Source organism: Nyctereutes procyonoides, unplaced genomic scaffold (assembly GCF_905146905.1).
Source record: "Nyctereutes procyonoides isolate TBG_1078 unplaced genomic scaffold, NYPRO_anot_genome, whole genome shotgun sequence".
Lineage (NCBI taxonomy): Eukaryota > Metazoa > Chordata > Mammalia > Carnivora > Canidae > Nyctereutes > Nyctereutes procyonoides.
In genome coordinates this window covers 42581420-42598890 of record NW_026575030.1, presented here as the reverse complement: position 1 = coordinate 42598890, position 17471 = coordinate 42581420, and the positions used below count along the sequence as shown (strand labels likewise).

Here is a 17471-nt window from a genome sequence, read left to right as displayed (position 1 = left end):
AACCTGTTTATTGAGGTTGGCATTACTTATGCAAGGCACTAGAGGCTTAGAGGGTACCAGAAGACGTACTGGATCTCAGTGTTTGTGGAACTTCCAGTTTAGCAGAAAATACAGATTTGGTATAAGGAACAAGGCTTGGTCCTGCTCAGAGAACACTACCTTTTGATAAAACTCAGTATAATAATCTGTGATCACTGATTTAAAGTAAATTTTAAAAATTTAACTTTACTGTCCTGATATTCTTGGTGGAAAAAGTGAAGTAATATGAAGTCTGTCTGTGAAGAACTAATGTGCCTTCTACCTCCAGCATCACATTAATACAAACTTGAGGTAAAACGGTTTCGTATTCCTTATTTATTCTGCTCATTGAAAGTGGATTTTTAATACTTTAGCCTATCCAGCTTTCTAGTCATCTTCTTTAGCTTACCATGCTTCTCTTAACATTGGTGGTCCGAGTGGAAGGGAGGATTATGCTAAATGAAAGGACTCTTCAAGGAGGAACTGAGTCCCCTGGCCTAGGGCTTTGCTAACTCCAGGTAGGCTTTCCCAGGGCTTCCTCTGTGTTCCAAGGTAGGCACAGGGTGTGCTTGCCTATATGGTATCATTTGAGGGGATATAATATGAGCCTCTCCCTGTCTGTGGGATTTTTTCTTTTTTTTTTTAAATAATCACCTTTAACCATTTTTTATATTCTCTCTTCATGTTCTTAACTTAAAGCAATAGAAGATATTTTAATTTTTATTCTTATCCCTGATTGACCTGAGTACGGCCACACACTCTCATCTCACCACAGGAGTGGTTCTCCTGCAGCTGCTCATGACACGGATAGGGCGGGACATGACCCCGTTGGAGGATTTCTTAGGAACCTGAAGTGAGGGGATACCCTAAAGTTCCATGACTAACAGTGATTTCTTGTTTTTTTGGGTTAAATGTACATTTCATTTCACTAGGGGACAATGCCTTCATCCCCAATAGAAAACTAGTGATAGTCTCAGGCAACAGTGACAACTCTGTGGAAGCACTTGTAGCATAATGTTTAACGGATTTGTTTTCTGTCTTCTAGATGTGGAGGAGTTGCTGGGAAGGCAGCCGAGTAGAGTGGCTAGGAAGGGTGAAGGGAGGGCTCCAGAGGTGGCTTTCCGGGGCCTACCCCCAGCAGCATAACTGAGTTACTTACCTCTCTCTGCCTCAGATTCCCCATACGTAAAGGGGATTGACACTAATAGTGTATACCTCAGAAGGGGATTGGCACTAATACTGGATATCTCAGAAGGGGATTGGCACTAAAAGTGCCAATGAAGATGCACTCATTGCTCCCTGAGGTGTCATATCTGGATTAAAGTGCCAACTCCTTTGGGGCCTTACCCTTCATCGTTCATTGGCACCACTTAGAAATGGGGGTGCTCCTGAATAAGGAGACCTACCAGAGGTTTACATTTGCACCTTAGCCTCAATAGTTAGAAACCCCAGAGAAGCCTCTAACTGGAGCTCATCTACAATTTCCTGACTCGCAGGAGAAAGGTGATTTTAACCTGGAATCAGAAGTAAGCTGTTAACTCTAAAATGTGCTTGCAAAATAGGTCGAGCAAGAGGGCATTGGGTCAATAAGTGTTACCAAGTTAAGTAGAAGAGACAGTACACTGCTTTTCTTTTTAGTCTTTGTTTTTCCTTTGCTTTATGTTTTGCTATTTCCTTGTGGCTTAGAATGCAAAATTGATTGTTAAAAAGTTTTGTTCTGAATAAATATTTATCTTTTGTATTGCTAAAGAAGAAAAAAACCCTCAGAAGGGTGGAGTGAAGATTCAGTGAGTAATTTATCTAATATAATTGGGACGTTGCCTGGTACCTAATAAGCATCTATGCTTCTTATTATTAAGTGTTGGAAGTGCTGAAACTTGGGAATTTCTTTCCAGATGATGCTTCAGTTAATTACTTTCGTTTTGCCTTTCCCTCTTTGTCTTTAATGTTTCTCCTTCTCATTTAATATCACCGTGAGAAGACAGGTCATCTTATATTCACGTTTGGCATATGGCCTATGTTGTTATGGACTGAATGTCTCCCCCGCTCCCACCAAATTCGTATGCTGAAGCCCTAACCCCCAAAGTGATGGTATTTGGAGATGACGCCTTTGGGAGGTATTCAGATGTAGATGAGGTAAGGCCCTATCAGATACAATTAGTACCCTCATAAGAACAGACACCCAGAGAGTTTGCTCCCTTTCTTCACCTGCATGCAGGGAGGAAAGGCCATGCAAGCACACAGAGGGAAGGTGGCCGTCTGCAAGTCAGCAGGAAGCCTCTCACTGGGGAGAAATCTCCAGCTCCTTGATCTCGGACTTCCCAGCCTCCACAACTGTGAGAGGTAAATTTCTATTGGTCAAACCAGCCAGCCTGTGGTGTTTTGTTCTGGCAGCTTGAGCTGAGATGTGTCAATACCCAAGCTGAGGATCACTGCACGGTAGAGGACTAGTGAAAATACTGTGCGAGACTGAATTCGATGTCATTTGGGATTACCTCAGTGGCATGTGGTTTAGATGCACTTAGTTTGGTTACTTCAGTTTCTGGATGAGCAAGACAAGTCCTTGAGTTGTTCCCTTGGAGAAGATTCCAAGTGTCTGAGGCGGGTGCCGTAAGCTCCAAGGAGTTCTTCCTACCACTCACCTCTGTTTATGGCTTACGGTAGGGTGTTTTTCTTTCTTTCTCTCTTTTTAAAGATTCCATTTATTTATTCATGAGACACAGGCAGAGGGAGAGGCAGGCTCCCCACAAGGAGCCCAACCCGGGACTCCATCTGGGGACCTCGGGGTCACGCCCTGGGCCGAAGGCGGCGCCAAACGGCTGAGCCCCCCCCCCCCCCGCGGATTCTTGATGACAGTTTCCCATTGATTTACGGAGTCTGACAGAGCAGGGTCTATTTACTTCTCCAGTTAAAAAATACTATTTTACTGGATAGTCTAAAACATCCTTGGGCTTACCTAAAGGATGTTCAGTGGGATTACTTCTGTCATGTGTAAAAGAGCTACCGTTTTACCGGTTGACCACTGGAATCCTTCTTTCCCTCCGATGCTGCTTCCGTAGGTAGCTAGTTGGTGAATTTACAGCCCTCTCGGCTCTTCTTACGAGAGCATCGGGCTATGTTACTCAATACTCCTCACATAAAATTCCTCTACATTAACTCCTAAAGACCTACAAATCATCACTGATTTGGTAACCGAATTCTGTTACAGGTGGTACGTCGTCAACGGTCACGGGTAGAGGCAACCTCGCCTAGAAATAGGATGAAGTCATTGTTGCCTTTGACGAGAAAGGTGTAGGCTTATTAATTCAAAAACCAGATGCCACCTTGAGGCATGCCGCTGTACCCCTGGAGGTAAGCCACTTGTCGCCCAAGTCCTAGGCAAGTCACTCACCTGACCTGAGCTTCATTTTCCTCAGAGCGGCAGCAGCCCGCGAAGCTCCGCAGGCGCGGGCGGCCGGCGCGCGCCTCGGGCCCCGCCCCCCCGGGGCCCGGCCCCGCCCCCCCGGGGCCCGGCCCCGCCCCCCCGGGGCCCGGCCCCGCCCCCCGGGCCGCCGAGCAGCACGCAGGGCGCACGGGGCGTCGCCCGGGTGGGCGGGTTCTAGTGACGCGGCCCGACGGCGCCGGGAGGCAGCGCGCCCTCTCCGTGGTGGACCCCCGCGGCTCGCGCGCTGTGCGGGGCAACATGGCGGCCGCCGAAGTATTAATTTTGCCGAGGAAACCTGAGCAGAAAAAGCGGAAAGTCTACCCAGGAGAAGATGAATGGGTGACGGGCACTGAGGGGGACACTTGACGGGATGAGCACTGGGTGTCATTCTGTATGTTGGTAAATTGAACCAACAATAAAAAATTAATTCATTAAAAAAAAAAAAGAAGAAGATGTAGCAGAGATACAACATGCTGAAGAATTTCTTATCGAACCCGAATCCAAGGCGGCTCAGTTGGACACATCTCAGTGGCCCCTGTTGCTCAAGAATTTTGAAAAGCTCAATGTAAGGAGCACGCACTGTACAGCCCTTCCTTGTGGTTCACATCCTCTGAAGGGGGAGATTGGGGACCACATCAGGACAGGCTTCATTAATCTTGACAAGCCCTCCACCCCCTCTTCCCATGAGGTGGTAGCCTGGGTCCGACGAATACTTCGGGTGGAGAAGACGGCGCTCGGTGGCACGCTGGATCCCAAGGTGGCCGCCGGCTGTTTACTCGTGCGCATAGAACGAGCCACCGCTTGGTGAAGCCTCAAGAGTGCAGGCAAAGAGTATGTGGGCATTGTCCGGCTACACAATGCTATTGAAGGGGCGACCCAAGTTTTCGAGGGCCCTAGAAACTCTGACAGGTGCCTTATTCCAGCGACCCCCACTCATTGCTGCAGTAAAGAGGCAACTCCGAGTGCGGACCGTATATGAGAGCAAGATGATTGAGTATGATCCTGATAGAAGATTAGGAATCTTTTGGGTGAGTTGTGAGGCCGGTACCTATATTCGGACGCTGTGTGTGCACGTTGGTTTGTTACTGGGAGTTGGCGGTCAGATGCAAGAACTTCGGAGGGTTCGTTCTGGAGTCATGAGTGAAAAGGACCACATGGTGACAATGCATGACGTGCTTGATGCCCAGTTGGCTGTATGGCAGCCGCAAGGATGAGAGTTGCCTGCGGCGAGTTGTTTACCCTCTGGAAAAGCTGTTGACTTCTCATAAAAGGCTGGTTGTGAAAGACAGTGCAGTGAATGCAGTCTGCTATGGGGCAAAGATCATGCTCCCGGGCGTTCTCCGATATGAGGATGGCTTCGAGGTCAACGAGGAGATCCTCGTCATCACCACCAGGGGAAGCAGTCTGCATGGCCATTGCGTTAATGACCACAGCAGTGATATCTACCTGTGACCATGGTATCGTAGCCAAGGTCAAGAGGGTAATCATGGAGAGAGACACGTATCCTCAAGAGTGGGGTTTAGGTCCAAAGGCAAGTCAGAAGAGGCTGATAATCAAGCAGGGCCTTCTGGATAAGCACAGCAAGCCCACAGATAGCACACCTGCCACCTGGATGCAGGAGTATGTGGACTACAGCGACTCTGCAAGGAAAGAGGCGGTAGCCAAGGCAGGAACAGCCCCACAGGAAGTCACCGAGGTGGTAAAATCCCCCAAAGTGGCTGCCGAAGTGGTGAAAGCCCCAAAGCGGAAGCGAGACAGTGAGAGTGATGAGATGTCCTCGCAACTGCTGGAGAAGAAGAAGAAGGAGAAGGAGAAGGAGAAGGAGAAGGAAAAGAGAAGGAAGAAAAGAAGAAGAAGAAGAAGAAGAAGAAGAAGAAGAAGAAGAAGAAGAAGAAGAAAAGTGGAAGTGGTTTTGCAGTAGTGGATGCCAGTTCTGGCACTGTGCCCCTTTGGGAGGAGAAATTAAAGCCTTACTGAGAAAAGGTGACTCTTTTGTTCTTGAGGGAATGGAACGCAGGTCCCAGGAAGCATGGAGAGTTCCGGGGCACCTCAGCTGCTCCCTGAGAACTCAGTGAGGAGTCTTGCTGGGAGAAGGTTGTACTTTTTACTTATTAAAGTCTACTTTAAAAAAAAAAAAAGATTCATTTTCCTCATCTGTAAAAGGGGGAGAATGACTCCCTTCCAAGATTTGTTCTGAGGTTAGAGATCAAAGACGTTGTCCCCAGAGAGCCTAGTACACTATGACTCAACGTGGCCTTATTATACCTGGAACTTTCTCCTTGTTTCTCATCTTGCTGTTAATGGGGGGCTCAGGTGCTTGCATTGACACAGAGGGCAGGATGGGTACAGTTGAAGAGTAATTGCAGTTAAAGCCAGGATAAAGAGTATCAAGTAGTTAAGCCCTTCAGGGGGAAATATTAAAAAAATGGTTTTTGGGGGCACCTCGGGGGGCTCAGCGGTTTAGCGCCACCTTTAGCCCAGGGCCTGATCCTGGAGACCCAGGATCGAGTCCCACGTGGGGCTCCCTGCATGGAGTCTGCTTCTCTCTCTGCCTGTGTCTCTGCCATTCTCTCTGTGTCTCTCATGAATAAATAAATAAAATCTTTTTTAAAAATGTTTTTTAAAAGATTTTGTTTTTAAGTGGTCTGCATCCAACATGGGGCTCGGCCTCAGAACCCTGAGATCCAAGAGTCGCACGCTCCACTACTGAGCCAGCTAGGCGCCCCACTAATTTTTTCTTAAATGAGAACCTATGCCTTGGGTCACAGAGTACACAGGGTTTTTTCTTCCAACAGGAATTGTTTTCTTTGGTCACAGTGGAAACAGCTTTGGTGCTGAGCACACTCTTCTGTGATGCACGTCAGGGAACTGGGTACTCACTGCTCTGAAGGCAGTGCCTGCTGCACACTTTGTTTTTGGTGCTTTGTTTTTGGTGCTTTGTTGTCTGGGACCCCAGCTGGTGAGCTCAGAGTGAAGGGATCCAGTTCCACAGGCCAGAGCCTGCCTCACAGTGTGGGAGAGAGAGCTATAAGGCCAGTGGCTGTGGGGTGACAAGTGCATACTTGGTAAAAAAAAAAAAAAAAAAAAAAAAAAAAAAAGCCATGTAGGGTACTATTTCCTGTCTTTGCCAGGAAAATTACATTGGAGGGGATATAAAGTTCCAAAAGTAGAGCTTGCGTGGTAAGTAAACGTAATTAAAAGTGGGAGCTTCTTCCCTGTAATCAGAGAGCTCTCTTAAGGCTGTTCCCCACAAAGTCACACGCCACGACCAACCAACTGGAAGACATATCTGATAGATCACTAAGTATACACTGTATTTATATTGTGATAAAAACTCTTGCTATTCTTTTTAGGCCTCTCAATGGAAGAGAACATTTTGTACAAATTATTCTCATTTCCATTCCCAACCTTAAATTTTTAAATTTTATGTTTAAAATTTTGTTGTGGTAAGAACACTTAACATGAGATCTACCCTCTGGGCAGATTTTTAAGTGTGCAATCCAGTAACCTACAAGTGTAGTGCTGTAGAGTAGATCCCTAGAACTCCCTCATCTTGCATAACTGGAGTTTTAGACCCATTGATTAGCCACTTGCCATTTCCCCCTTCTCTCAGGCCCTGGCAACCACCATTCTATTTCTTACTTCTACGGGTTTGACTATTATAGCTAACTCACGTAAGTGCAGTCATTCAGTATTTGTCCTTCTGTGTCTAAGTCTCAATTTTTTTAAAGTACCATTTTTTTTCCTGATAATATAATACACCATCATTGCAGAAAACTTGGATAAAAAACAAAACAAACAAAAAATCCCACAGCTCAAAGAAAACCTTTCAAAACATTTGGGTATGTTTTAAGGTTGCCCACCTTATGAGATCAGCCTACTTCAAGCCCTCTCATCCCCTCCCTCCTCCCAGATGTTCACGCTCAATGGGCTTCTTTTCCTTCCACATCAGCAAGCTCTTCTGTGGCAGGGCCTCTGAACATATGGGGCTCATCCTGAGGCAGAAGAGTGTTCCCTATTCCCTAATTAACCCCTCTCACCCTTCAGATAGTATCTTAATCATCACACCTTCACAATCCTCCCCTGATCCCCCTAGCCACTCCAACACTCATCTGAGCATACATAATTTTACCTTGTTATATCTTCTTTATGCACCTTGAATTTTTTTTCCCTTATAGCATTTGGCCAAGGTTGTAGGCATATGCCTTATTTGTTCAATGTTCATCTCCCAACATAATCTCCAAGAGGGGTACACTGTGCTTTTTGGGCGCTCCAGTTTATCCAAAGCACAAAGTACCATGTCTTACCTATAATAAATGGAATAATATATACAAATTTACCTCATGTCTTTTAGTAGCTTTACAAATCTTTAAGCATATTTTTGATGATTGTTTGAGAGAAAGTTTCAATACATATGTATTAGTTTTCTGGGGCTACCATAACAAAATACCACAGACTGGATGACATAAACAGTAGAAATTTATTTTCTCACAGTTCTGGAAGTTAAAAGTCTGAGATAAAGGTGTCAACAGGCTTGATTTCTTCCAAGGCCTCTCTCCTTGGCTTACAGATGGCTACCTTCTTGCTGTGTCCTCACATGGTATGTCCTCTATGGGGGCATATCCCTGGCATCTCTTTATGTATCCAAATTTCTTTTTCTTATAAGGGCACAAGTCAGACTGGAGTAGGACCCACTATAATGGTCTAATTTTAACTTAGTCTTTAGAGGCCCTGACTCCAAATATAGTCATCTTCTGATGTACTCACATAAGGCTTCAACCTATGAATTTGGGGCAGGAGGACATAATTCAGCAAAAAACAACATACAATGGATGGATCCAAGGAGGGGAATATTTTAAGCCTTCTGACACATATTACCAACAATTTTCTAGGAAGGATGTACATATTTGAAGTCCTACCAGCAAGGAAGACTGTGCTTATCTCCTTGCACTTTTGCCAGTGTTGGTACCATTAAGTAACATTTTTTTTTTTACCTGAAAGGCAAAAATTGTATATTATTTCATTTTCTTTTTTAAAATAATTTTATTTATTTATTCATGAGAGACACACACAGAGAGACGCAGAGACACAGGCAGGAGGAGAAGCAGGCTCCATGCAGGGAGCCCGACATAGGACTCGATCCCAGGACTCCAGGATCATGCCCTGGGTCGAAGGAAGTTGCCAAACCACTGAGCCACCCGGGGATCCCCATATTATTTCATTTTCCATAGTTTTTGACTGCTAATAAGCATAAAGAATTTTTACCCATTAGTATTTCATTTTCTTTCATTCATTATATATTTATTCATCATATATTTTTTTTAATTAAGATTTTATTTTTATGTAATCTCTACGAGGGATACTATGAAGAGGGAACTCAAGGGGCAGAAACTCAGAGGCAATGTCTAGGCTAACAATATAAAGTAGGAAATCAGATTAGAGTTAGAAATCGAAGCCTGAGGATGAGATACTTTGGGAGACAGTGTAATGTGAGCAAGGAAAGGAAGGGAAGGAAGACTGGTTTAGAACTTGGAGGAAGTCCAGTAGATATGATCAGCTAGAAGGAGGGAGAAGTGAGTAAAAATGTCTAAAACACAGTGGCAGGAAGATGGCCCTTGAGGCTGCAGTGGTAGATGGCAAGGGAAGATTGTTTCCAGGGGGGCCACATGGGCTCCTGCACTGAATGCTCCAGAATAATTAAAGGTCAAAAGTGCACAGAATTCGGCAACATATACTTATTTATTTTCAGGACATCTAGTAAGCATTACTAATGTGTAGCAAATATTTTTAAGGTTTTTCAGCTTACCATTAATTTTGTTTATATGGCTTATGATGCACGTTAGCTTTATTTTTACGTAAATTAATTTTTTTTCCTTATGACTTTTCCCATTGCTCTTTTGCTTAGAAATTCTTTCTTCATATAGGAATCACATACATATCCACCTTTGCATTATTTCTTAAACATGTATGGCTTCATTAAAGTTTTTTTTTAAATATAATCTTGGAATTTATTTTTACATATCAATTTAAGGTGTGGAATGCTTCATTATTCTACCCTAATGGTAGAGGATGAACCAAGCTAGTCTTGGGATGTTCTACCTAATGTTTTAAATAATTGGCTCTATTTCATTGTAGAGGAAGGTCCTATTGATCAAAAAGGTAAGATTTCAGTTCAACATGAGATTGTTAAGTTGATAATGTATGTATATTCAGTCCCTGTGCAGTCTCTTTATATTGCAAAAATTTTTTTATTCTATATTCCCAGTTTCCTGTGTTTCCCAGAATCCCATCATCTAACAGCCATCCCAGAAGGCATTCTCATGAGGGCCAGGGATTTCAATGCCATTCCCACATCCCAGATTACAGAAAATTCTCAGCAGATGAGTCACGCAATGAGCCGCTGGAATCAAAAAGAAGATCCCATTCCAAAATTCAAGCATTTCCAGAGTCTTTTGAGCAGCAATTGTGCTTTAGAACCAAACGCTCTGCGTCTTTGGTATGTAACAGAATTGTTGAATATTTAACCACTTTAAAAAGGGAAACCCAATGGATTCCTCCTCCCCAACTTTGAGGAGAACAAATCTAACTTCTTCATTTATAGCTTAGTGATAAGGTCTTTGACAAATGACAGTTTTAGATAGCCCAGGTGTGTATACATTTTTAAATTATTTTTATTGGAGACCCCTGGTGTAGGAAGAATTCCTGGAGGGCCAGAGGTAGGATATTTTTGTTACCGAAGTCCTCTGTTTTTTTTTTTTTTTTTTGAGACAATTAGAAATAATTGTGACTTGTTTTTCTTTCACTATTTGAAGAAGGGGGAAAACTACCCAACTGTTCCTATCCTTTCGCATTTAATCCAGCAGCGAATAGTGTATGATGGTAGCATGTTCCCTTGTACTTCTAAAAAAAACATGCAAAAGGAATTATCCAACTGTCTAGTAAGTATCGAGGAGTAGGAGCTGTCCAGGCATTTAGAATGGCCTGTGGGAGTCTAAGTAAAGCACAAAGGAGAGCAAAGGAGAGGACAGGCATGGAACGGGGGAAGAATAGAAACTCCACTGATAATGCCAAACTCAATACATAAAGTAATAAACTAGAGACAGATTAATTGGGGGATAGTTTTCAACTCTGCAACATGTTCACTGAGTGGCCTTGAACAAAATAACTTCTTTGTTCTGGGTTTTTGTTTTTTTGTTCTATTTTGCAAAACAGGAATAATAATGTGGCTCTGCCATGTAGTAGGCAGAACAATAACTGACCAGGTGTATTGCCACCTGATTCTTGAGCTGTGCTCTGTGAATGTACAGAGGAGGACATGTGGCTGCTTCCTGCCTCATTGCACACCTGAACACAACGCTTTCTGCTTAGCAGTGACTGCTGTTGGGACTGTCCCCATGCATCTTTGCCTCATAGGTGGCACGTCACTTTTATCAGAGAGTGACTCTGCGTATGATTCCCCTTCAGTAGAGGAATAAAGAAGGAAGAATAGAAAGCAGCTGTCACTTATCCTTTCTAAATCTTATTAAAAGTTACTGTTTTATCTTTTTCCTTGTATTGTTTTTTTAAAAATATGGTTTCAGGGGATGCCTGGGAGGCTCAGCAGTTGACCTCTGCCTTTGGCTTAGGGTGTGATCCATGTCCTGGGATCGAGTTCTACATCAGGCTTCCCACAGAGAGCCTGCTTCTCCCTCTGCCTCTGTCTCTGCCTCTCTCTCTGTGTCTCTCATGAATAAATAAATGACATCTTAAAAAATTATGGTTTCAGACTTAGAATGGTAGCGAGAATAGTATAAAAAATACACTCTTCATTTAGATTTCCTCCAAGTTAATATGGTATATTTACTTATATCCTCTCTCCCCTTCCAAGCCCCGAGACAAGGGCAGGAAAACATTCTGTTACAGAAACAGGGTATAGTAATTAAACTCAGGAAATTAACACCAATACAATACTTTTATAACTAAGTATTGACCTCATTCATATTTTGCCAGTTGTTCCAATAATATTCTCTATAGTGAACCTCCAGATTATGTAATGCAGCTTATTTTCGCATCCCTCTAATTGATATTTATTCTGTAAACAGTTCCTCAGTCTTTCCATGTCTTTCATGATACTGACCTCTGAAGAATACAGGCCAGTTATCTTTTAGAATGATGCCTCGCTTGCGTTTATCTGGTATTTCCTCATGACTAGATTTAGATTATGAACTTTCAGCAGGAATATAGCAGGAGTGCAAGAATTCTTGTTTTAAAATTACATGTTCAAGTCATTAATTATATTAATTTGGGAGACATAGCTGCCTTAAGTTTTTTCTGGAGCAAGTTATGGGATAAATGTATTTTGAAAAAAATTTTAATCTGAACTGTTCTTTTTCTGAAGTTCTCAGAAAAAATTTCACATAACAACACATCTTATGGAACAGCTTATATGGTGCCATTTGCTAATATTGTAAGCCCTAACAGTGTGTAAACATGAAATCAATTCTCTTATTTATTTTTTTTAAGATTTACTTATTTTATTTTATTTTTTTTTAATTTTATAAATTAATGTTTATTGGTGTTCAATTTACCAACATACAGAATAACACCCAGTGCTCATCCCGTCAAGTGTACCCCTCAGTGCCCGTCACCCATTCACCCCCACCCCCCGCCCTCCTCCCCCTCCACCACCCCTAGTTCACAATTCTCTTATTTAAAGAGATACTCACCACCTCATCCCTAAAATATCAAATATGTTTGCTAATATTTCCTTTCTTTTTTTAAAGATTTTATTTATTTATTCATGAGAGACAGAGAGACAGAGACACAAGCAGAGGGAGAAACAGGCTCCATGCAGGGGTGGGACTCAATCCCAGATCTCCAGGATCAGGCCCTGGGCTGAAGGCGGCACTAAACCACTGAGCCACCCGGGCTACCCTAATATTTCCTTTCTCAAGCTCTTCCTTTTGAGTGCCGAGGCAATCAAGATAGCATTTTCAATTTTTTGACTCAAGAATTCTTTTCACAGTTACATATAGTAGCTAGAAACCTGCTAGGAATTTATAAAATCATTAATTTTTTTCTTATTACATATATAAACATATAGGATAAATAATTTTATTAAATATTTTATATCAATTTTAAAGAACTTTTTATAAAGCTTTTCCTAATGTAAAATTAAAAATTTAGAACATACATACACTTTAAAACTTGTTCTTACTTAGAGACTGACATAGTTTTCTAAAGCTAACTACACTGGAAAGTATATTTTTATCAGCAAATCTAAAACTGATTTATATTTTGGTTGGGGACCAAATGTTAAGTAATATGTAGATTAAAATTTCATATCTTTTAGCATCAAAAGGATCCAGAAGCTAATTTTGTGATCTGATCATGACCAACAACATTAAATTCTTTCATTTTGGTATTGAAAACCTCAATTGTCTTATTTTGAGAATTTTTATGTTTTATTTCTTTTTTCTTTTTGAAGATTTTATTTATTTATTCATGAGAGACACAGAGAGACGCAGAGACATAGGCAGAGGGACAAGCAGGATCCCCATGGGGAGCCCGATATGGGACTTGATCCCAGGACTCCAGGATCACGACCCGAGCCAAAGGCAGATGCTCAACCACTAAGCCACCTAGATGCCCCTACATTTTGTTTCTAAATAATGAAATAAAAAAAGATTTCAGTTCACTATTTACAATCATTTTTCAAATAGTCTTTATTCCCAATAAGGGAAAAGCCATTACTTTGTTTTGAGAAGGATCATCACTATTTTTTCTCTTTTTTATTCCATTCTTATAAGCATTAGAGATATTCATGACTGCTACATATGAACTTTTTTAAAATTTTTATTTATTTATGATAGTCACAGAGAGAGAAAGAGAGAGGCAGAGACACAGGCAGAGGGAGAAGCAGGCTCCATGCACCGGGAGCCCGACATGGGATTCGATCCCGGGTCTCCAGGATCGCGCCCTGGGCCAAAGGCAGGCGCCAAACCGCTGCGCCACCCAGGGATCCCCTACATATGAACTTTGATCAGACCGCTGGATCTAATACAACTGCTAGGTCTAATGAAAATAATCTGGAAACACATTTACAGAATGAGCACAATCTTTAAGTTTCTCTTAACTTTCATCTCAGCATCATCATTTGTTTTGCTTTGTGACTCTGGCCACTGGACCCCTATAGATAGAAATGAAGCCATTTAGGTATAAAAAAATTTAGCGCTGAGGAGTAGCTGACACCACCGTAGTAAACAGACACCCTCGTAACTCGGCCTGCAGGGTTGAATCGTGATATTGCTCATCTCACTGCCACTCATCACAGTGTATGTTCACTTGATAGATGCTCAGGCATTGCCCACCATTTCCAGTTCCAATAGAGGAGGGGGAGAGTGATGGTGTTATTTGTTATAGGAGTGTAAGTAGGTGCCTACTTACACATTTATCAATGCCATTCTTTGGTTGGTAATTCCTTTGAGAGACACTCTTTGACCATGGAAACTAAAGAAGGCTTCCCCGTTCCCACCATACATCCCTATCACCTCACCCTGTTTGCTCATTATCAGTGCACTGATCACTATCTGTGATGTTCTTATCTCCTCTTAGGCTTATTGATGGTCTGTCAGTGTCCACCGAGGTGAAATTTCGAAGAAGTAGAGTTTCTTTAGTTTGTGCTGTACCAGCTGGGGAATGTGGTTGGATGTCATTCCTCAACACTTCATTCTTCACATAGTCCTCACATTAAAACTTAGTGCAAACTCTACTGTTAATGTAATTTAAAGAAGTAGACACTGGGGGGTTAGAATCATTCCAAGTATGATTCGCTTGCCATATTCCTTTTCAGAAAGCACCGAGACACTATTAATTATATCACACTGTGAAATCACATCCCTCTATATGTCAGAGTTGTGTATGGGTGGAGTTTCCCCCACAGACTGTTGCTGACACCCCAAGGCCCCATCCATTTTATTTATAACTAAAACTTTTAGCAACACCCTAGGCCTTCTGCTAATTTATTATGAGAAACTACGATGTGGAAGTCTACTAAGTGACAAGGGATTTTTTTCATTTCTGATAGGATAAATGTGGCATGTCAGTTGTTGGCACATTTCTACCCTTTTCTGACCTTTGTCTTTCAGGGACCGGAGAGCAGAAGGGAGAGAAATGAAAGGGAATGCCTGAGGATGGAGATAAGATCTCAAAAGAAAGTAGAGGAAAAAAGCAGCTCTAGGAAGGAAGAACATGGAGAAGTATGCATGCCCCCCTTGTTTGAAAAAGAGTCCAAATAATATTTTGTTTCCACATCATTTCTACAGATTCTACTGTGTTTTTTGGGTTCCAGAACACCAGGCCAGGGGGTGGTAGCTATGAACGAGTGTCCTCAGATGCTGAGTGACCACTGGGTGGGGGGTTGGGAGTGTGATCTGCTGTGTTGTCTTTTTATGGGAATAAGGAGAAGAAAAGGTATTTTAACAGAATAAGTGATTCTTAAAAATGTAAAGAAAGATATTGAAAGAGCCACCCACCCATCTTCAGTAACTCTTCTTCCACATCAACCTTGCAAATAATTTAAAATAAAAGTCATTGGTGTCACTCTAAGTTTACTTCTTTATCAGATGTAATTATGTAAGTGTGTCTAACGCCATCATTTAATGAGACCTGATAATTAGCATGCCAAGCACTGTGCTGAGTTCTTTAATGCCTTACCTAAAAGAATCCTCCCTACTCTGAAGTGGGACCTATTCCTTCCCCTTGCTAGTTGAGGAAATGGGAATTTAGACACGTCCAGGAGCCCATTAGTGAGGTGTCAAGAGTTAGGGCCGGAGCCCAGTTCATTCTGGCTCATGTTCCTAACCTGAGGCAGGACCTTCATTTCCTTTTAGCACTGGCTCCTGACTTGGTGCGTGTGTGTGATGTGCATGGAATGAGTGGATGTGAGTGAGAAAATCAGGAGCTGGGAGCAGCTTATGATTTTGATTACACGGGTGGAGACTGGTTTTCTGAGGTCAGCTTTATGCTCTGGGCTTTAACTTTATGAGAACATATTCTTATTTATTTATTTTGTTTTATATTGAGACATAACTGACATAGAACATTATATCAGCTTCAGGTGTACAGCATAATAATTTGATATTTTTAATATGTGGTTAAATTATCACCACAATACATCTGGTTAACATCCACGAATGCGCATAGTTACACAATTTTTTTCTCGTAATACGAACATTTAAGATTTACTATCTTAGCAACCTGCAAACATACAATAGATTGTTACTAGTTATAGTCACCATGCTTACCTTATATCCCACGACTTATTTAAAATATAGAGAATGCTTCATGAATTTGTGTGTCATCCTTGCACAGGGGCCATGCTCATCTCTGTATCATTCCAATTTTAGTATATGCGTTGCTAAAGTGAATGTTTCCTTTTCCCCCTTAATTTTCAGCTTTATTGAGGTATAATTGACAAATAAACTGATATGTTTTAAGTTGTACAAACATGATGATTTGACATATGTATCCTTTGTGAAATGGTTACTGTAATTGGGTTAAATAACACATTGAGGCCATGTGCTATCACTATTTTTCTTCCCTAGAAGAAAAGATACTATAACTTTCCCTATTTATCCTATTTTTATACTGAAGTATAATTGACATTTAACATTATATTAGTTTCAGGTGTACAACATAATGATTTGATTTTTGTATACTTTGTGAAATGATCACCAAAGTCTCATTAACATCCATCATGACACATAGTCATAAAATCTTCTTTTTCTTATGATGAGAAATTTTTCCCCTTAAAAAGCCCCCAGTTTTATTATGGTATCATTGATATCCTAAAACTGCACAAATTTAATGTACACAATTTGATGAGTTTGGACATACATATGAGCCCATGGAACCATCACCACCAATCCTCAGTTCTTCTTCTTTACTCCTCAGGAATGCTCAGAAGCATGGCATATCTTAATTACTTTTACAATTCATACAAGTCCTCTCTTTTTTTTTTAATTTTTATTTATCTACCATAGTCACACACACACACAGAGAGAGAGAGAGAGAGAGAGAGAGAGGCAGAGACACAGGCAGAGGGAGAAGCAGGCTCCATGCACCAGGAGCCCGACGTGGGATTCGATCCTGGGTCTCCAGGATCGTGCCCTGGGCCAAAAGCAGGCGCCAAACCGCTGCGCCACCCAGGGATCCTAAGTCTTCTCTTCTTAATATGGATCCTTTTTTTCCCCCAAGTAGGCTCTACGGCCAGCATAGAGCCCAACGTGGGGCTTGAACTTACTACCCTGAGATCAAGACCTGAGTTGAGATCAAGAGTTGGATACTTAACTGACTGAGCCATTCAGGCACCCCAGTATGGATCCCTTTTTGAAATTACTTGAGGCAAAATTAGTATGTTTGAGAAAGTTATCCTCATAGTCAGGTATGATGAGAGCTTTTAAGATCTACTCTCTCAGCAACTTTCGAATATGAAACACAGTATTACTGACTGTAGTCATCATGCTGTACATTACATCCTTTTGACTATTTTATAACTGGGAGTTTGTACCTCTTAATGTCCTTCACCCATTCCACTCACTCCTTTAGCCCCCGCTCCTCTCAGGCAACAACCAGTCAGTTCCCTGTATCTAGGAGTTTTGTTCTATTTGCTCATTTGTTTGTTTTTACATGTAAGTAAAATCATATGGTATTTGTCTTTCTCTGTCTCACCTATTATTCATTTAGCATAAGGCCCTCAAGGTCCATTCATATTGTTGCAAATGGCAAGATTTCATTTTTTTGCGGCTGAATAAGTATCAATTCATCTATCAGTGGACACTTGGGCTGTTTCCACACTTTGGCTATTGTAAGTAATGCTGCAATAAACATAGGGGTTTTGAATTAGCCTTTTCATATTCTTTTGTAAAAACCCAGTAGTGCAATTACTGGAGCATATGGTAGTTCTATTTTTAATTTTTTTTCTATTTTTAATTTTTTGAGGAACATTCATACTGTTTTCCACAGTAGCTGCACGAGTTTGCATTCCCAC

The 17471-nt window shown here is 41.8% G+C and overlaps 1 protein-coding gene, 1 non-coding gene and 1 pseudogene across 3 annotated transcripts in view; 2 read left to right on the top strand and 1 right to left on the bottom strand.

Annotated features, from left to right (window-relative positions):
- The window catches only part of LNP1 (leukemia NUP98 fusion partner 1), a 41916-nt gene extending 27026 nt beyond the window's left edge, over nucleotides 1-14890 (top strand). For both annotated transcript variants that reach the window (XM_055315971.1, XM_055315972.1), the window contains exons 3-4: nucleotides 9708-9938; nucleotides 14569-14890. In XM_055315971.1, the coding sequence (XP_055171946.1) occupies nucleotides 9708-9938; nucleotides 14569-14718 (381 nt within the window). In that variant the 3' untranslated portion in view covers nucleotides 14719-14890. The remainder of the gene's footprint in view (nucleotides 1-9707; nucleotides 9939-14568) is intronic.
- LOC129503682 (H/ACA ribonucleoprotein complex subunit DKC1-like) lies at nucleotides 3652-5871 on the top strand (annotated as a pseudogene).
- Nucleotides 14891-15748: 858 nt separating the features above from the next.
- LOC129504050 (U6 spliceosomal RNA) lies at nucleotides 15749-15852 on the bottom strand. Its single transcript, XR_008663286.1, has one exon. It is a non-coding gene; the product is annotated as a U6 spliceosomal RNA (small nuclear RNA).
- Between the last annotated feature and the right edge of the window lie 1619 nt (nucleotides 15853-17471).